Source organism: Piliocolobus tephrosceles, unplaced genomic scaffold (genome assembly GCF_002776525.5).
Source record: "Piliocolobus tephrosceles isolate RC106 unplaced genomic scaffold, ASM277652v3 unscaffolded_74, whole genome shotgun sequence".
NCBI lineage: Eukaryota > Metazoa > Chordata > Mammalia > Primates > Cercopithecidae > Piliocolobus > Piliocolobus tephrosceles.
In genome coordinates this window covers 365,002-386,456 of record NW_022334718.1, presented here as the reverse complement: position 1 = coordinate 386,456, position 21,455 = coordinate 365,002, and the positions used below count along the sequence as shown (strand labels likewise).

Here is a 21,455-nt window from a genome sequence, read left to right as displayed (position 1 = left end):
ATAGGTTTATATTATATAGAATAGAAATATCTATTTTGAATACATCATAAAAACAATCATATATAATATTGTCCTTTATCTCATTTTTAGAGTAATATTTATTATTACCCCATATTTACTAATTTTTTTGTAATTTTTAAGAATTTATAAGTATAAATATAAATTATATTTATTTATAAATAGCGAGCTGCAATTTATTTTTGTAATATTTTTGGTTTCAAAATCCAGTTAAAATTGGCCGTATATAATGAGTTCGGAAGTGTCGTTAAGAATTGGTGTTGCCAGTGCAGTGGCTCATGCCTGTAATTTCAGCACTTTGGGAGGCCAAGGCAGGCAGATTGCTTGAGCCCAGGAGTTCAAGACCAGCCTGGGTAACATGATGAAAGCCCGTCTCTACAAAAAAGCATGAAAATTAGCATGGTGTGGCGGCATACACCTGTAGTACCAGCTACTTGGGAGGCTGAGGCAGGAGGATCTCTTGAACCTGGGAGTGGAGGCGAGATCCTGCCGCTGTACTCCAGCCTAGGCGAGTAAGACCCTGCCTAAAAAAAAAAAAAAAACCAACAACAACAACAACACAAATACATAATATACGTTTAATATGTTCTTAAATATGTATTATATATTTATATGTATATTTTTGTTGGCTTTTTAAATCTATATTTTATAGATTTTTTACATGTATGTATATTATATATTATAAACAATTTATAAGATATGTGCATTAAATATATAAATACAAATTAATATATGTTTTAAATATATATTTAATATCTTAATCTATATTATATTAGCTATATATATATTTTTTGAGATGGAATCTCACTCTGTCACCAGGTTGGAGTGCAGTGGCGCAATCTTGGCTCACTGCAACCTCCGCCTCCCAGGTTCAAGCCATTCTCCTGCCTCAGCCTCCCAAGTAGTTGGAACTACAGGCATGTGCCACCACGCCCAGCTAATTTTTGTGTTTTTAGTAGAGACGGGGTTTCACCGTGTTGGCCAGAATGGTCTCCGTCTCTTGACCTCGTGATCTGCCCACCTCAGCCTACCCTCCCAAAGTGCTGGGATTACAGGTGTGAGCCACCATACCTGACCCTAATATATATATATATATATTTATTTATTTTTGAGGTGGAGTCTTGCTCTGTTGCCCAGGCTGGAGTATGGTGGCGTGATCTCAGTTCATTACAAGCTCCGCCTTCTGAGTTCACGTGATTCTTCTGCCTCAGCCTCCCAAGTAGCTGGGACTACAGGTGCTTGCCACCACGCCCAGCTAATCTTTTGTATTTTTAGTTGAGCTGGAGTTTCACCATGTTAACCAGGATGGTCTCAATCTCCTGACCTCGTGATCCACCCACCTTGGCCTCCCAAAGTGCTGGGATTACAGGCATGAGCCACCACGCCCAGCCTCCTAATACATATTTTTAAAACGAATTAGTATCAATTTTTTTTTGTTTTAACGTTTGATAGAATTTACCAGTGAAGCCATCTTGTCCTGGTTTTTCTTTGTGGAAAATTTAAAATTACTCTTTCACTTGCTTTAGTTGTTATAGATTTATTCAGATTTTTAATATTTTCTTGAGTTACTATTAATAGTTTGTATCTTTTAGAAATTTGTCCATTTTATCTAGGTTAATTTGTTGGATTACAATTGTTGATGATCACTTTTATTTTTGTAGGGTTGGTAGTTATGTCTCCTTTTCATTACTGATTTTCATAATTTGAGTCTTCTCTCTTTTGTTTTTGGTCAGTCTAGCTAAAAGATTGTTAATTTTTCTGATCTTTTCAAAGAACCAGTTTTTGATTTTGTTGATTTTCTCTGTTCTATTTTCTGTTTTATTTATTTCACTGTAGTCTTTATTATTTTCTTCCTTCTGATGGTTTTGGTCTTGTTTGCTTTTTTTCTTTTCTTTCTTTTTTTTTTTTTGAGACAGAGTCTTGCTCTGTCACCCAGGCTGGAGTGCAGTGGTGCAATCTTGGCTCACTGCAACCTCCGCTTCCCAGGTTCAAGTGATTCTCCTGCCTCAGTCTCCTGAGTAGCTGGGATTACAGGCACCCGCCACCATGCCCAGATAATTTTTGTATTTAGAGACGAGGTGTCACCATGTGGGTCAGGCTGGTCTCAAACTCCTGATCTCAAGTGATCTGCCCGTCTTGGCCTCCCAAAGTGTTGGGATTATAGGGGTGAGCCACTGCACCCGGTCCCCCTTAGGATTCATTCTGATGTCATTTTCTTCATGTAGCCTCTTCTGAGCCCATGGATGTGATCCTTCCTTGAAATGCACATATGTCTTTGTTCATGCCTTTTGTATGATCTTTTTATTATTTTATCATGGCATATATGGTTAGTTTCTTGTCTTCTCTCCTTGCTAAGTTGCTAGTTCTTTGAAGGCAGATCATAAATCATACTCATTTATATGCTCATTTAATATATGTAACATTTAATTGAAATGTATGAGATTTTCTACCCTGTAAAAATTAAATAACAGTACTGATATGTTTTTATAATTATTGGAAAGGTATAAGAAGACAATGAAAATTCAGTTTTGCCCATAGAAATTGTTTTTTTTTTGAGTTGGAATCTTGCTCTGTCGCCCAGGCTGGAGTGCAGTGGCGCGATCTCGGCTCACTGCAAGCTCTGCCTCCTGGGTTAATGCCATTCTCCTGCCTCAGCCTCCCGAGTAGCTGGGACAACAGGTGCTCGCCACCAGGCCCAGCTAATTTTTTGTATTTTTAGTGGAGACAGGGTTTCACCGTGTTAGCCAGGATGGTCTTGATCTCCTGACCTCGTGATCCGCCCGCCTTGGCCTCCCAGAGTGCTGGGATTACAGGTGTGAGCCACCGCACCCGGCCAGAAGTTGTTACTATAGGGCTGGGCATGGTGGCTTATGCCTGTAATCCCAGCACTGTGGGAGGCTGAGGCAGGCGGACCATGAGGTCAGGAGATTGAGATGATCCTGGCTAACACAAGTGAAACGCCATCTCTACTTAAAATACAAAAAAATTAGCCAGGCATGGTGGCAGGCACCTGTAGTCCCAGCTACTTGGGAGGCTGAGGCAGGAGAACGGCATGAACCCAGGATGCGGAGCTTGCAGTGAGCAGAGATCGTGCCACTGCACTCCAGCCTGGGCGACAGAGCGAGACTCCATCTCAAAAAAAACCCCAAAATTGTTGTTATAGTGGTTTCCTTGTTTTTTTTTTTTTTTTTTTGAGACAGTCTGGTTCTGTCGCCTAGGCTGGAGTGCAGTAGCACAATCTCAGCTCACAGCAGCCTCTGCCTCAGCCTCTTCAGTAGTTGGGACTTCAGGCGTGTGCCACCATGCCTGGCTAATTTTTTTTTTTTTGTATTTTTAGTAGAGACAGGGTTTCACCATGTTGGCCAGGTTGGTCTCGAAGTCCTGACCTCAAGTGATCCACCCGCTTCAGCCTCCTAGAGTGCTGGGATTATAGGCATGAGCCACTGCACCTGGCCATAATAGTGGTTTCTGATCAAAGATTTGATGCCCAGCTTTTCATAGAGAACATCACAAAATTCCAGCTCCAACTAATTTTGGGTTAGAGGCATAATTTCCCACAACAAACATGGGAAACCTACTTTCATATGTGAGTGACTAGGCTAAAGCAAAACTAAACTGGTAAAATGTATAGGAAAGGTAGAGCTATTTGCCAGGCTAGTTTCTAGCCTCTTATATATCTGTTACTTCTTGAGACCAAATCTAGCTCTCCATTCTTAATCTCTCCCAGATGAAATCTTCAGAGACTTTCAGAAAGTGTGCAAATATGCATCCTGCTCATTTTTGTAAGTAAAGCATAATGGCTACATGGATTTACAGTTTTCTTCTGTCATTCTAATTAGATCTGAGATGGTCATGATAGGATAATTCTGGAGAAAATACAGTTAAAAAGCTGGGTATATTTTTAAAATCTATAGGCTAATGAAAGCCTTATAAATAATAGCACATGGTCTTAACTTTACTTCATTTGCACCATACTTGTTGCATACCTGGCCGTTTGTTCATGCCAAGCCTAATAATGACTGGGACATACCATGGTATACAGTCAGACCTGGGTTCCAGCTTGGCGAATAATTTGCCATGTAGCAATATATTAAGGAAGTTATTTATCCCTTTTGGGCCTCAGTTTCCTTATGTGTAAAATTCTAGAACAGAAATGTTGCTTTAACCTTATGATTTGTTGCAGCAAGTGTAAGGGATTGCAAAAAAGATTTTGATTCATTCATCAATGAGAGTGTGAAGTGATGATAGAGGCAGATGAAATAGCTGATCAATAAAGAGTGTGGATTAGAAGAGCAAGGGTCAAAGGGAAAAAACAGGTGAACTTTGTATTTTTAGTTTTTTTTAAATGTAGTCAAACCATATTATAACATTGGAACCAGAAGAAAAAGCTAATGTTCTAATCCTAGGAAAGCATTAGCTATCTGGGATTTTATTGAGAAAGTTTTAGCAGGATCAGTCAATGCACATTTATTGAGTGCTCAATATGTTTGTAGTATGTTGTTATATACTATGGAGAAACTGAAAAAGATAAGATATAGTCAATACTCACAACTAATTACACTTATAGAATCTAATTACAGCCATAATTACCTTATTGGCAATCTAAAATTCATTAATTCATTCAGAAGTCTCTAGTTTCAGGGAGCTCACAGTCTACTGGAAAAACAGACAAAGTAACCATGTAGTGTGAGACATGATATGATAGGGTAAGTACGAGGGCACTAGGAAGTACACCTGTGTCGTATGTGGTAGAGAGCTGTCAGGAAAGCTGTGCAGGAGAGATAGCATTAAAGTGGAATGTTGAAGGGGATGAGTGAGAGTCATCAGGCAGAGAGACAGGCAAAAGCTGCAGTGCATGTGGAGGCTCAAACAAGGAAGGAATGCTTCAGGTGGATGACGGTGGCACCGAGTGAGTGTGTGGGGAGTGTGGGGGTGGTGGGTGGTGAAACAGGCTGGGGAGCAGACAAGAGCTGGGTCAGGAAGGGCCTTGTACTAACATTATGGTGAGGATTTTTAATTTTTTTTGAAAAAAGTAGAAAGTTGTGGAAGAGTTTTAAGCAGGGGAACATCATAAGTATATTTGCATTTTTGAAAGATGGTTCCTGGCTGGGAGCTGTGGCTCACACCTGTAATCCTGATGTTTTGGGAGGCCGAGGTGGGTGGATCACCTGAGGTCGGGAATTTGAAACCAGACTGGCTAACATGGTGAAACCCCATCTTTACTAAAAATACAAAAATTAGGCGGGTATGGTGACACATGCCTGTAATCCCAGCTACTTGAGAGGCCGAGGCAGGAGAATTGCTTGAACCTGGGAGGTGGATGTTGCAGTGAGCAGAGATTGTGCCACTGTACTCCAACCTGGGCAACAGAGTGAGACTCCATCTTAAAAAAAAAAAAAAAAGAAAGATAATTCCTGAGACCAGACAAGTTAGTGTTTGAACTAATTGAAGGAAGTCAGAACTCAGACCATTTAGGAGGCTATAGAGTTCATATGGGAAAGGAAGAGGGTGAGGATTAAACTGTTTTTTTTTTTTTTTTCCTAATTATCAGCAGGGAAAAATGGAGGGAAATCAAGCAAAGGGAGATGAAGGAGGAAGAATTGACAGGACTTTACCAGTTACTGATGGAGAGGTTAAGGGAGAAACTACATAAAAGTTCCCTGGTTTTGAGCTTGAGAATCAGAAAGAAAGTGGTTCATTGACCAATGGAGGAAAGGGAAGAGTAGAAGAGATTTACTAGGGAAGGTAGGTTCCATTCAGTGTTTGTTAATGTGACATGCCGGTGAACATCCAGATAGAGTTGTCCCTTAGCCTTTAAATGATCAAGTCTGAGATAGGGATAGAAGTCTTGGTTGCAAATTGATTTGAGTCATTACAGTGTGAGTGGGAGCTGGCTACAGATGAAGCAGGGTAAGTGTAGGAGTGTGAGTGAGGGAATGCAGTGCTATAAATTAATCTTTGGTCACCGCTTTGTGATGTTGCTTTTGAAACATAAGTTTGAATCCAGAGTAGACTTTTTAAAATCTGGGCTTTTCTATTTTGTGTCATTGATTACTGTTAGTATTCTAACAGTTAATATCTGTAGGACTCTTTCTTTTCAAAGACTTGGAAAAACTGTTTTTCCTCTCTGCTATGAATTTTGTAATCATTTTGTTGATTGCAGAATATCTTGTTGAGGCAGTGATTGAAATTGCAAAGTTTTTTTCTTCGCTCCCAGATTACTTTCTTTCTGTTTATTCATAGTTCCTTGTTTCATTTTTGATGTTTATTTGTTGACTGTTTGCTTTATTTCAGATGACTTTGTAGGTATTTTAAGGAGATTTAAGAAAGGTTTCACTAGTTGCCTGTTCGTCTATAAATTCCTTGCTTAGGCCGGGTGTGGTGGCTCATGCCTGTAAGTCCGGCACTTTAGGAGGCTGAGGCGGGCTGATCACGAGGTCAGGAGATCGAGATCATCCTGGCTAACACGGTGACACCCTGTCTGTACTAAAAATACAAAAAATTAGCCGGGTGTGGTGGTGGGCGCCTATAGTCCCAGCTACTTGGGAGGCTGAGGCAGGAGAATGGCATGAAACCAGGAGGCGGAACTTGCAGTGAGCTGAGATCCTGCCACTGCACTCCAGCCTAGGTGACAGAGCAAGACTTTGTCTCAAAAAAAAAAAAAAAAAAAATTCCTTGCTTTGTATTTTATCTGTTCATGTACCTGCTGCATATTAAATGATGAATAGGTTTTAATTTTTGCTTTAAAGGAACTTAAATAGTCTGGTGAGGTAAACTAACCACACAATACAGTGGTATGTGTGCAAACTGATGTGTTTTTAACCAAGCACTTTGAGGTTACAAAAGAGGGAACAATTGATTTTTGTGTGGAAAAGATGGAAAAGGCAGTCAGGGACAGGTTGACTGAGGAGATATGTGTAAAAGAGAGAAAGTGGCATGGTCCTGGAGGTGGCACCATGAGCAGAGGCTGGGTGTGGAGGGGCCTGATGTCAATGGGGAATGGTTCTCAGGGGGTCAGGCTGCATGGGAGGAGTGCTGGAAGGTGAAGGTGAGGGTGGAGGATGAACAGGAGACAGTGAAGGAAGGGTGTCCTGGGCCCCTGTTCTTTAAAACCCCCTTCACATGTTTCCACGTGATTGCCCCAGCAGCACTGTGAGAGAGAACTTGCAGGTGTCCATTTTTCTTTTGCATTTTGTCCCCAGTCTGTCTTCTTCCTTTCGTAATTCCTGCTCTAATTACTTGTGAAGAAGGGTTTATTATCATTATCTCTATTTTATGGATGAGAGAACTGATGCTCAGTGATTTATCTAGTGCCATGTGACTCAGAAAAAACTGATTCCAGACTAGAGCCCAGTTCTTCTGACTCTAATACACCAGGCTTCTTTTACATTAATTCAGTGCCATCTTCTCTTCTACTTTTTCTATTCAGTTACTTTTCATTCTAAAGGTTATGAGGGGCTGGGTGTGGTGGTTCATGTTTATAATTCCAGCACTTTGGGAGGCTGATTTAGGAGGCTCACTTAAGGCCAGAGGTTCGAGACCAGCCTGGGCATCATAAGGAGGCCCTGTCTCTACAAAAAAGAAAGAAACAAACAAACAAAAAATTAGCCAGGCATGGTTGCATGCCCCTGTAGTCCCAGCTACTTAGGAGGCTGAAATGGGAGGATCACTTGAGCCCAGGAGTTGGAGGCTGCAGTGAGCTATGTGCCATTGCACTCTAGCCTGGGTGACAGAGTGAGACCCTGTCTCAAAAAAAAAAAAAAAAAAAAAAGGTTACAAGGTTGGTAGAAAAATGGCATAAACTTGAGTTACCAAATAAGAGTATATAATTTGAACAAATTTGCTTTCTTTGTTCCTCATAGTGGGTGCTCTAAACGGATTATAAACATGAGCTTGACGAACCTAGAAGAGAAATAGTTTAGCCAACAATGACTTTCTGATTTATAGGTCTGAGAAGTTTGGAACTTGGTAACTTAAATTTTTTATTTTGTTTTGTTTCATTTTAACTCTTTATTATGAAAAATTTCAAACATATCCAAAATAGAGACAGCTATATGAGCCCTCAAGTACCCATCACCCAACTTCAACAATGAGCTCATAGCAGTCTAATTTCATATATACCCTCCACAATCGAGACATCATTTCATTTAACTTGAACCTTCACAGATTTATACTTTAGTTTAACCTGTGCTCCTGTCTCCATTTGTGTTCTAGACATTAGGTCCAGTTCTTGGTATGGTTTTTTTGAAGTTTACTGCTCCTTTAAGAAGTGAGTGTCAGCTGACTTTCAAAGATTGTCAGCTATGTATACCACGTTCTCCTTGCCATTTGCTACTCGTTAGTGGGTCTAGTGCCAGCCCCTAACGTGCAGCTAGGAAAAGGTGTTCCCATGTTGGTGCTCTGACCGTGAGCTGACATAAGAATGGATCTTGCAACAATGGTTTCATTTAGGTCAGATTTGAAGTTTCTACTGCATGGCAAAGCTGTCATTCAAAATCTGTCTCTGTGCATTTATTCATTGGCAAGTTCAAGCATGTGATAAAATTATTTTTCCTCTTGCTAACAGGCTAGAAGTAAATGGAGAAACCAGATACAGACTGGACTTTAGTCAGCAGGCACAGTGGTATTGGCTGTTGCTGTTTGCCACGTTGGTTGGCATCATGAATGGGCATGAGAGGCAAGGAACTAGTGATTAACAAAGGAAAGACAGTTTTTAGGGGTGTTGTTACATTCCTGTAATTTATCTTTTGCTAGACTATGTTCCCAGCGTCTCTTTGGACCTAGAATATGGCCATGTTCCTGATTATAACAGCAGGGAGTGGTGAATGTGTTCTTGAGTGTGTGTACCTGGGCCTATGTGTGTGCACTGGGTGTTGGGCATGGCCTTGCTGGCTACTGACCTCTGTATCTCTCCTTTTGTTGACTGATCCTGTTTTTGGTTAGCAATCTTACTTTATAAAATTTGCAAATATGTAAGTATAGAAATGTAATGTCAGCACTCTCTTCTCTAAGGCATTATTTCTGGGAGTCTATTTCATTTGGCCTGCTGGGAAAGAGCAGTTCTATTAATAGTGATTCCTCAGATACGTATATAGCAGTGTTTCAGTGCTTTCTCTTTCCCCTGGCGATAAAACTGAGCCTGAACATTCTGGTATTCTTTTTTTTTTTGAGATGGAGTTTCACTCTTGTTGCCCAGGCTGGGGTGCAGTGGTGCGATCTTGGCTCACCACAGCCTCCACCTCCTGGGTTCAAGCAATTCTCAAGCCTCAGCTTCCTGAGCAGCTGGGATTACAGGCATGTGCTCCCACTCCTGGCTAATTTTGTATTTTTAGTAGAGACGGGGTTTCACCATGTTGGCCAGGCTGATCTCGAACTCCTGACCTCAGGTGATCTGTCCCCACCTCAGCCTCCCAAAGTGCTGGGATTACAGGCGTGAGCCACTGCACCTGGCCCATTCTGGTATTCTTTTTAGATCAGCCTTAGCTCTGTAAATGTCCTAGTTGAGAAAATGTTGATCTGCTTGTCTGAAAATACAGCAAAGTGGAGTTTAAAAGTAAGGAAAATACAGCAAAGTGGAGTTTAAAAGTAAGTGAGCCACTGTGCCCGGCCCAAAATAAGACTTTAAGTGACCATTTGGAAAACAAATATCAGGCTTTGAGCAGAGGAATGGAACAATCTTTTTATTTAATTAATTAATTAATTAATTAAGTTAGTTTTTAGAGCTGGGGTTTGGCTCTATTGCTCAGACTGGAGGACAGTAGTGCGATCATGGCTCACTGCGGTGTCAACCTCCTGGATATCAGCAATCTTCCCACCTCAGCTTCCCCAGTTCTTTTGTTTTATTAAAAAAAGAACCCCTCTGGCTGCTGAGTTGAGAATAGACTCTAGTGGGCAGCAGTAGAAGTAAGGATACCTGTCAGTAATCTTGGCACAAGATGCTGGTAGTGGTAGTGGATGTGTTGAGAAGTAGTCTGATTCTTGAAAGTAGAGCCAACAGAATTTTTTTTTTTTTTGGTCAGATTTGTATGTTGGGTATGAGAAAGAGATGAATCAAATGTTTATTAAATCCTTTATAATCAAGCATACTTCACCCTCCTTTACCTAACAATTCCTCCTCTAAAATTTAGTTTAAGAAAACAATCATGTGTGTAAAGATGTTTGTAAATACAAGAATAGTTATCATAGTAATATATCACAGTAATGAAAATTTTAAAACATGCAAATAATAATAGAGAATCAGCCAAATAAATGTAGGTAAATCCTTTCAGTAGAGTATTATGCAGTCATTAAAATGATCTACAAGTATGTTTTTGGACAAGGAAATGCATTACAAGTATATTTCCAGGTTTAGTTTTTGTATGTATTTTGCTGGGAATTTCAGGTTTCTTTTTTTGTTTTTCAAAATTAGTTTTCAATACTGGGGGTATTTTAATGGGAAGTTGTTAGAGGGTATCAGAAACTATTGGTTGCTGCTTTAGTAATGTAGAAGCCTTTCATGTTAACTTTTGATTGGTGAATATTTTGTATCTCTACTTTCAAAAGTAATTATCTTGTTTTCCTACAATTGAAAACAAATTGTTGCTAAGGAAATTTTATTTTCTTGCACTCTTTCAGCGAATCAACTAAGGCAATATTTGAAAGAAGTTGAATCATTTATTACCTATTGCATTCTGACATGTACCAGAAATTGGCAAATTAAGTGTAATTTAAAATAGTACAAAATATTTATTTTTCCTCATGTATCATATATATAACTCCCTAAATAAATGGAGTATACTAGAAGAATCATTCCTGTATAACTGTTGGTATAAATGGTTGAAATAAAATCAACCATATTGGATTCATAAGCTTATTGGATTCATAAGCTTATTGGATCCATAAGAACACTTCTCTTTCATTCACTGAATGAGTTTGGTTTCCTTTGTTCAGATTTTAAATGAATTTTTATTTAAGTGTTCATAAGATGGAAAATACAAGACCAAAATGTCCATGAACTGATACATGGATAAACAAAATGTGTTATATCCACAAAATACAGTATTACTCAGCCACAAAAAAGAACAAATACATGCTACAACATGGATAAACCTTGCATCCACTTCTATCACTTAAAGATGTTAAGTGAGGGCCAGGCGCGGCGGCTCACATCTGTAATTCCAGCACTTTGGGAGGCCGAGATGGGTAGATCACTGTTAAAAAAAGATAACATTTTTAAATTGTTATCTTTTTATTGTTGAATTGTAATAGTTCTTTATGTGTTCCGGACACAAATCCCTTATCAGGCATATAATTGGCAGATATTTTCTCCCATTTTTTGGTTTGTCTTTCACTTTCTTGCTGGTGTCCTTTGAAGCACAAAATTTTTTAATTTTGATGGAGTCCAGCTTGTCCATTTTTGGTGGTGGTGTTTGTACTTTTGGTGTTGTGTCTAGGAAACCACTACTTAACCCAAGGCCATGAAGATTTACACTTTTGTTTTGTTCTAAGAGTTTTATAGTTTTAGCTCATACATTTAGGTCGGATTCATTTTGAATTGATTTTTAAGAACGGTGTATGATAGGTATCCAGCTTCATTCTTTTGCATGTGGATATCCAGTTACCTGAGCACCATTTGCTGAGAAGACTCTTATTTCCTCACTGAATTGTCTTGGTACCCTTGTCAAAAATCAATTTCCCATAAACATTGTATTTCTGGATAATTCTGTTCTATTCATCTGTGTGTCCATTTTTATGCCAGTACTACATTGTCTTACGATGATAGCATTTGGTTTTGAAATTGGGAAATGGGGGTCCTCCAACTTTGTTCTTTTTTAAGATTGTTTTAGCTAGAATGAGATTTTATAAACATAAATTGGAGAAAGTAACTCCGTGCTTGAAGTATTCAAATCAGTATGACTCATTACATCTATCATAAAATTCATATCTCTAACTTGACCCACAAAATTTATGATCTGACCTCTGTCCAATTTGACCTTTCACCCACTTTTCCTGTGGTCACTGCCTTGCAGCTTCATTGGCCTACTTCCTGCTGCTGCTTTTTTTTTCTGAGACAAGAGTGTCTCTCTCTCACCCAGGATGGAGTACAGTGGGGTGATCTTGGCTCACTGCAACCTCCGTCTCCCGGATTCAAACAATTCTCCTGCCTCAGCCTCCTGAGTAGCTGGGATTACAGGGATGCACCACTACGGCTGGCTAATTTTTGTATTTTTAGTAGAGACAGGGTTTCACCGTGTCGTCCAGGTTGGTCTCAAACTCTTGACCTCAGGTGATCCACCCACTTTGGCCTCCCAAAGTGCTGGGATTACAAGCGTGGGCCACCGTGCCTGGCCTACTTCCTGCTGCTTGAATGTGTTAAAATGCCTTCCCATTACATGGCTTTTGCATATCCACATACTTTTTCTTGGAATGCTCTTCTCTTCACTAATTCCTACTTATTCTTCAGGTCTTAGCCTAAATGCCGTTTTAAAAGAAAGATTGTTCTTTTTATTTTTATTTTTTTATTTATTTATTTTTTGAGACGGAGTCTCGCTCTGTCACCCAGGCTGGAGTGCAGTGGCCGGATCTCAGCTCACTGAAAGCTCCGCCTCCCGGGTTTATGCCATTCTCCTGCCTCAGCCTCCCCAGTAGCTGGGACTATAGGCGTCCGCCGCCTCGCCTGGCTAGTTTTTTGTATTTTTTAGTAGAGACACGGTTTCACCGTGTTAGCCAGGATGGTCTGGATCTCCTGACCTCCTGATCCACCTGTCTCGGCCTCCCAAAGTGCTGGGATTACAGGCTTGAGCCACCGCGCCCGGCCTCTTTTTATTTTTAAAATATTGCTTTATCTTTTCCCAGTTAGAAGAGCAACATAGAAGTCCTTTAGAGCAAGTTTGAAAAATAAAGAAAAGCATGGCTACACACACACACACACACACACACACACACATACACACACCATAGGACAAGCATTTAATGTTGTAGTGCCATCAGATGTCAGTTTGTTATTGGTCCTTTGTGTTTTTTCGTTTTTTCTGTTTGGAAGCCTGCAGCATTTTTCATGCTTAGAATCGCCAAGCTGTGTCCAGATTGGGTCTGTTATCATTTGTTTTGCTCAATAGACGTGTAGACCCTTACATCTATAGTGTCTGTTTACATTCGGGGAAGTTTTCTTTCTTTTTTTTTTTTTTTCTGATATGGGGTCTCGCTCTGTCGCCCAGGCTGGAGTGCAGTAGCAGGATCTCGGCTCACTGCAAGTTCCGCCCCCCGGGTTCACGCCATTCTCCTGCCTCAGCCTCCCGAGTAGCTGGGACTACAAGCGCCTGCCACCACACCCGGCTAATTTTTTGTATTTTTAGTAGAGACGGAGTTTCACCGTAGCCAGGATAGTCTCGATCTCCTGACCTCATGATTTGCCCACCTCAGCCTCCCAAAGTGCTGGGACAGGTGTGAGCCTCCACGCCCAGCTGGAAGTTTTCTTTTTTTGAATCTGCAATATGGTTTTACTTTCTTTAACCAAAATGTTATTGTATAATAGGATGACTCTTCTCTGTTTTCTACATTATTCCCTTTTCTTGCCGTTGTTTCCTTTTCTTTCTACCTGGCTCCTTTTAAATTGAATATTAGGATAACATCTTAAGTGTATCTTCTATTATAACGGATACAATGTTGTGCATAGACATTTTAATACTATATTGCCACCAATTGTCTTAATACTTTTTTCTTTGCAGTTTTTTAAGCTGATATTTTAATCTCAACCTAGTCTTTGTGATTCTTTGTTGAAGCTTTATATAGTGCCTGGCGCAAAACTATATGCTTAAACATATATTGAATGAATGATTAAATCATACACATGAATAAACAGGAACCAGTTCTTAGTTGTTGTATTCTACTGAGACTGTGGAAGTATTTCTCTAGTAATGAATTCCTTTTTTTAAAAAAAGCTGTGTTGAAGTGTAATTTATATATATATATATATATTGTGAACCTTCAAAATCTGAGACAGGTATCAGTTAATTTAGAAAGTTTATTTTGCCAAGGTTGGGGAACACGGCTGTGACACAGCCTCAGGAAGTCCTGACGACATGTGCCCAAGGTGGTTGAGATACAGCTTGGTTTTATACATTTTAGGGAGACATGAGACATCAATCAATATATGTAAGAAGTACATTGGTTCCGTTTGGAAAGGTGGGACAGCTGGAAGCAAAGGCAGGAAGACTTGAAGTGGGGAAGGGGCTTCCAGGTCACTGTTAGGTGAGAGATGCACAGTTGCATTTTTTTAAGTTTCTAATTAGTCTTTCCAAAGGAGGCAATCAGATATGCATCTGTCTCAGTGAGCAGAGGGATGACTTTGAATAGAATGGGAGGCAGATTTGCCATAAGCAGTTCCCAGCTTGACTTTTCCCTTTAGCTTAGTGATTTGGGGGCCCCAAGATTTATTTTCCTTTCACAAGTATGAGGGTGTAATTCAATAATTTTTTAGTAGATTTTATAGGGTTGTACAACTATGACAACAGTTCAGTTTTAGAACAGTTCAGTCACTGCAAAAAGTTCCTTCATGTAAGCTTGCACTTAAATCCCTGCTTTTTCACTCTGCTGTCTCTGTAAATTTGCCTTGTCATTTAAATGTATGCTGATGTTGTTCTCATATATATATGTATATGTATATACACACACACTTTAGGATTGTTTATATAAAATATATATAGTATAAAGTGTATGTACTTTATTTAAGTATATATACTTAAAGTGTGCACACACTTTATAATTGTTTTCATTTTTAAGCATGGCTTTCTAGGAGTTGCCTTCCTGTCTGCATAGCTTAGTGATCAGTGGTCACCCAATGCTTGGATAGTGGTTGCCTCAGACATCTTGAGCCAGTAAGGTGTTCGTCCTCTGCCAGTAGACCTCTGTGGATAGGGAGCACATACAAAGTTTAGGCTGTTTTCGGATCTGCCCTGTCTTTTACTTTCCACCCAGTCCTTTCATGTCTCCTCTGTGCCTGCATGCCACTTCAGGGTTGGCCAACAAATGTGCCCCACCCGGACTGCAACCTTCGCCTTCTAGAGCTGTTCACCCTCTCACTCACCTCCCACCTGCTCCATCTCTTACTCACAGTGCAGGTGGGCATGTGTGTTCTTACCCACTCCAAACCGAGCAAACTCCCTTCCACCCCAGCAGCAAAACTGTCAGTCCTAATGTTTTGCCTTGCCCTGCTCTGCCTTGCAGAACCTCTGTACCTACTGAATGGGTAGATGAGGTGGGAGTAACCTTACACAGACTCTCATTGTTCTTACCTACCTTTTAGCAGTTTTTCAAGCATAAATGCTTCTCAGGTTGTTGTATTCTTCTGGTGGATTTCCAGAGCACTGAAAGGGTTGTTTTGCCCATTTCACCCAGCTTTATCATTGGTTTTTGGGGAGAGGAATTAACTACCTTCTCACTAGGCTGTACCTGGAAGTCTTCCCTCTCAGAATGTATTTTTTAGTGTAGTTAGTCATTTCCCCAAGTATATTTAGGGTTCTCCAGAAAAACAAAACCGAACCCCTGTGTTAGGGTTTTACAGAAAAACAACCAGTAGTCAGGGCAAGGCAAACCATTAGCACTGGCTGCTTTGCTAGTGGGTTGGAAGGGATGTCACTGAATTTAGAGTGGTAGATAACACGCATGCCTACTGTGTATATGGGGAGGGGTCGGGGGTAGAGAGAGAAGGAGACTGATCTTAAGGAATTCATTTATGTGATTGTGGGACTTTCAAGTCTGAAATTCATAGGGCAGTTGGGCAGAGATGAGTTGAAGTTGCAGTCTTGTTCCCAGAGCAAACTGAGGGTTGGGCTGCTATTTCTTGTGGCCCGATAACAAGATGCAGATGAACTGGGGAGAAAGAGAGTTTTTATTTCTGTAACCGGTTACAGGGAGGCCTGGAAATTATCACCAGACCAACTTAAAATTACGAAGTTTTTCTGAGCTTATGTACCTTCTAACCTATGTGTCTGCATGTAAGTGTGCATTCATCTAAAGATGTAAGTGATTAACTTATTTTAATCTGTAACTAAAGTCGGAGTCCTGAAGCGCATTTTCTGGAGCCTCGGTAAGTTTACTTAATCTAAATGGGTCTAGGTGCTGGGGTGATTACCCTTATCTTGTCTCCTGCTAAATCACGGAGATTTGGGGAGTTCCTTCAGACCTCCAATAAACTTGTTTGTGGAGGCCTGGGAAGTTTCTTCAGACCCCCAATAAAACTTGTTTAATCCTAAATGGGTCCTGTTAAGAATTCCTTCGTTATTTTGTCATGCTTTAAGGCCCAGGAAAGGCCTAGGCAAAACTCTTGGTGGGCTTTTGTTACATTCCAGCGGTTGTATAATGGCACTGGCTTCTTTTTTTTTTTTAAAGCTTTTAATATTGAACTGAACCACTCAGTCAGTACTGAAACAGTTGTTATGGAGGCCTGCATTAGTGACCTGGCCTGCCACAGTCTTGACTCCAGATTCTGCTGGGTAGCAGGCTGGAAACACAGGCAGGGTTTCCATGTTGTAGTTCTTTTCCAGGAAACCTCAGTCTTTGCTCTTAAAACCTTTACCTGTTAGACGAGGCCTTCCTGTGTTATGGAGGGTAATCCACTTTACTAGAAATCTGTTTATTTAAATGTTAATCACATCTAAAATATACCTTCACAGCCATATCTAGACTGGTGTTTGACCAAACAACTGGGCACCAAAGCCTAGCCAAGTTGACACGTAAAAATAACTGCCACACTTGCCTTCTGAGGATTCAGGGTAAATTATTTTGGTGTAGATGTAGTCTAGTTGCTGTCTGTTTCCCACTGTATACCCTTGTTCTAGCTAAACTAGCAGCTCCAGCTGTTTCATATACATGCTTCTGCTTTTGCACATCCATGCCTTTGGTCGTAGTGTACCTGCAGGTTAGAGTGCTTCCTGTGTCCAGATCTTACCTGTCCTTCTGAGGATTAGATCACAGATATTTATACATACGGTTTTCTTTGCAACCTATACACCAGCTCTCCTAAACTTCTTCCTGTCACCTAATTATGCTATGTTCTGTCTTGCCATTGTGCTTTTGCACACAAGTTCCTTTGGTTTAGAATATCCCTCCCTTCTCTTCTCTTTTCTTTTTTAAAGAGACGAGGTCTCACTATGTTGCCTGGGCTGGTCGAACTCTTGAGCTCAGATGATCCTCCCATCTCGGTCTCCCAAAGAGCTGTGATTACAGGTGTAAGCTGCTGCACCTGGTCCTTCCCTCTTACTTTCTGTAAAACTTTTACAGCTTCCGCAGGTCAGTTACATGCTCCTTTTCATTATGCTCCCATTGTCCCTTTGCATATTTCCACTGAGGCACTCATCACATTTTATTGTTATTGTTTACATATCTGTCTGTCAAAAGACTTTGTTTTCCAAGAGCAGAGGTTACTCTACTATTTTCCTTTTCAAAGTTGGTCCTCTGTCGAGCCTGAGTATCTGGTCTGTAGTACCTAAATAAATTGTGGGATAATAAACTGAATCTCTGTTAAAGATTTGGAAGTTGTTTCATGTTTCTTCTATAATTTCTCATTATTAGAATGTGGAGCTAATAACTGCTTGGAGATGAGGCAAGTCTGAATAGCAGAGATCAGCCTTGAGTTGGACTCCAGACATTCTTGGGCTTATTAAATATTTGGTTGACTCACTGATAGAAATAGTTTTATTTATTTTCCATTCTTTACCAGGTACATAGCTTCAGAATTACTGCATTAACAAAAGCTGTTTCCAATTATAGACATTGATTTATTTTTACTCAAATTTGTATACACTGTATATACTGAGTAAAACAAATTTTGCTCAAATTTGTTTTAAGAATATCAGAGAATCGGAGGCTGGGCACGGTGGCTCAAGCCTGTTATCCCAGCACTATGGGAGGCCGAGACGGGTGGATCACGAGGTCAGGAGATCGAGACCATCCTGGTCTACACGGTGAAACCCCGTTTCTACTAAAAATACAAAAAACTAGGGGCGAGATGGCGGGCGCCTGTAGTCCCAGCTACTCGGGAGGCTGAGGCAGGAGAATGGCGTAAACCCGGGAGGCGGAGCTTGCAGTGAGCTGAGATCGCGCCACTGTACTCCAGCCTGGGCGACAGAGCGAGACTCCATCTCAAAAAAAAAAAAAAGAAAAAGAAAAAAAAAAGAATATCAGAGAATCCTTTGGGAGGCCGAGGTAGGTGGATCATGAGGTCAGGAGATCGAGACCATCCTGGCTAACACAGTGAAACCCCGTCTCTACTAAAAATACAAAACATTAGCTGGGCATGGTGGCGGGCGCCTGTAGTCCCAGCTATTCGGGAGGCTGAAGCAGGAGAATGGCGTGAGCCCAGGAGGTGGAGCTTGCAGTGAGCCCAGACTGCGCCACTGCACTCCAGCCTGGGCGACTGAGCGAGACTGCGTCTCAAAAAAAAAAAAAAAAAAAAAAAGAATATCAGAGAATCCAAGACTGTTTCAGCTTTTTTTCTACCTAAAATGCAGTGGTGATAACTGGTGACTGATTTGTAAGCAATCTCAATGTAATGATAAAATAACATTTTCCTTTCTCTACTAGATGTTGGTTATCTTTCTGAAGTAGACTCTCCATGGCCTGAACATTTTCCGAAAATCATTTTGAGCAAAATATCTGTTTAATAACAAGATAACCACATCAAGATGGTTGGAAAGCTGAAGCAGAACTTACTATTGGCATGTCTGGTGATTAGTTCTGTGACTGTGTTTTACTTGGGCCAGCATGCCATGGAATGCCATCACCGGATAGAGGAACGTAGCCAGCCAGTCAAATTGGAGAGTACAAGGACCACTGTGAGAACTGGTCTGGACCTCAAAGCCAACAAAACCTTTGCCTATCACAAAGATATGCCTTTAATATTTATTGGAGGTGTGCCTCGGAGTGGAACCACACTCATGAGGGCCATGCTGGACGCACATCCTGACATTCGCTGTGGAGAGGAAACCAGGGTCATTCCCCGAATCCTGGCCCTGAAGCAGATGTGGTCACGGTCAAGTAAAGAGAAGATCCGCCTGGATGAGGCTGGTGTTACTGATGAAGTGCTGGATTCTGCCATGCAAGCCTTCTTACTAGAAATAATTGTTAAGCATGGGGAGCCAGCCCCTTATTTATGTAATAAAGATCCTTTTGCCCTGAAATCTTTAACTTACCTTGCTAGGTTATTCCCCAATGCCAAATTTCTCCTGATGGTCCGAGATGGCCGGGCATCAGTACATTCGATGATTTCTCGAAAAGTTACTATAGCTGGATTTGACCTGAACAGCTATAGGGACTGTTTGACCAAGTGGAATCGTGCTATAGAGACCATGTATAACCAGTGTATGGAGGTTGGTTATAAAAAGTGCATGTTGGTTCACTATGAACAACTTGTCTTACATCCTGAACGATGGATGAGAACACTCTTAAAGTTCCTCCAGATTCCATGGAACCATTCGGTATTGCACCATGAAGAGATGATTGGGAAAGCTGGGGGAGTGTCTCTGTCAAAGTGAGTAGAAGACACGTTTTTTTTTATTTTGACTCTATATTTAGCTAATAATCTATACATATGTATGTATGTGTTTTATGTATATATGTGTGTATGTACCTGTGTGTGTATATATAGAAACTGAAGACCTTTTCTGGAACAGATACAGATTCACTGATGAGGTTTCTTTTTTTATTAATTCTCTGCTAGTTTATTATGGATTTTCACTTATTTATACTTCATTTTTTCATTTACATATCGTGGCCCTCTTATTTGTTTGATGGATACAAACCCAACTTACAGGCGGTGAAAAGCCTTCTTCAAGGCCTCAGACCTTAATGTTCGTCCTTCAGTTTTAGTGGCTTCTGATTTCTAATTTCTAGATATTGTTGTTAATGAGGATAGTCGGCTTTTTTGTGGATAAAGGTTAAAATCGGGAAGTGCGTATATCATGTTAATGAGCACATAGTGAATTATAAGCATTTTGAAATTTTTAGTGGTAGAGAAAAATAAAAGCATCATCTAACCTAATCTCTTCATTTTATGGACAAGTAGACTGAGTCACAGTAAGATTAAAACAATTTGTTCAGATTTAGATGGCAAGACCAGAATTCGAATATGTGTGCCCTGGTCTCCATGAGGTCGTGCTTTTCTCCATGGCATTTTACTACGTGTTGTGCTTCCTTTGTCATCTGAAGGATATAACCTCTCTTATTTTTTACAAAAGGCTAGAGAATCTCCAAAATTTGGAAGCCTAATCCATACAAGAAGTTCCTTGGATTCAAAACTTCTCAAATGATGATTTTTAGCATTTTGCTGCTTTTCTTATGAAGTGACAACTAGTATACCCTCCCACCTGTCTTGATGACTTATATACCTGGAATGAGGATATAAAAATGGAAACTACTATTAAATTCAGGTAGCATCTCTTCATGAAGAAAAGTTGGCTGTAGCTATATGTTTGTTTTTTTTCATTTATCAAAGTAATATATAACCCCTGTAAAAAAGAAAAAGCAGTATACTTTCCTTGTGTGCCCTTCTTACTTTCACCAAGGAATATTTCCTTAATTTTTTTTTTTTTTTTTTTTTGCTGTATAGAACTTGTATAGTAAGTAGATTTCTTATGTAGATAATCTCAAAGAAACAGCTGCCTGCCTATACCGAGCTTTCAGTTATTGATTATAAGTTATGACATACCATCACTGTAGTGGCTCTAGGTTGTTTTTATTGATTCAAAGAAAATTTCAACTCTGGCTACTCTGATTGCAGTTTATTATTATTTCCAGATAATAGACTATAATTGATTTTTAATCACCTGCATTAGGATTTCAGTCTTTGTGCTTGTATGTTGGCCCGGCACGGATGCCACCTACATTTGCTAATATAAAAGGAGCTGTTAGACCACCAGCCTCTTTAGTAGGGATTAAAGAGATATGCTTAGGTTAAATTTTGGTGCCAATCAGGAAGAGAACATCTTGTGTATATACTTGCTATATTTAAGGTAAGCATAAAGGCCAAGAAAATTCATAGAAATTATATTATGAATTAATGAATTTTAGAAAGCAAAGAGACCTTACTTAGCATTTCAGTATGTGGAATGGAGGCCCTCTAAGGCTCTATGTTTTGTCAAAAATTAACGTGTCACAATCATGAATAGAAGCTACTAATGCTTATTCCAAGATTTTTGCATTTGGAGTCTTTCTAGTTTGGGGCTATTACGGATAAAAGTTGCTGAGAACATTCTTGTACATTACTTTTGGTGGATATAGCATTCACTTCTTTTAGGTATATACCAATGAATAGAATTGCTGGATGACAAGGGGTGTGTGTGTGTGTGTGTGTGTTTGATACTAAGAGTTTTCCAAAGTGTCTCTATCATTCATGTATGGCTGTACTGTAGATGAACATGTTCTAGTTGCCTCACATCTTTACCAACACTTGGTATTTTAGT

The 21,455-nt window shown here is 40.1% G+C and overlaps 1 protein-coding gene across 1 annotated transcript in view; it reads left to right on the top strand.

Moving 5' to 3' along the window:
- The window catches only part of LOC113219650 (protein-tyrosine sulfotransferase 1), a 133,191-nt gene that overhangs the window by 8,661 nt on the left and 103,075 nt on the right, over nt 1-21,455 (top strand). The window contains exon 2 of the mRNA XM_026446718.1: nt 18,580-19,525. Coding sequence (XP_026302503.1) covers nt 18,681-19,525 — 845 coding nt within the window. The 5' untranslated portion in view covers nt 18,580-18,680. The remainder of the gene's footprint in view (nt 1-18,579; nt 19,526-21,455) is intronic.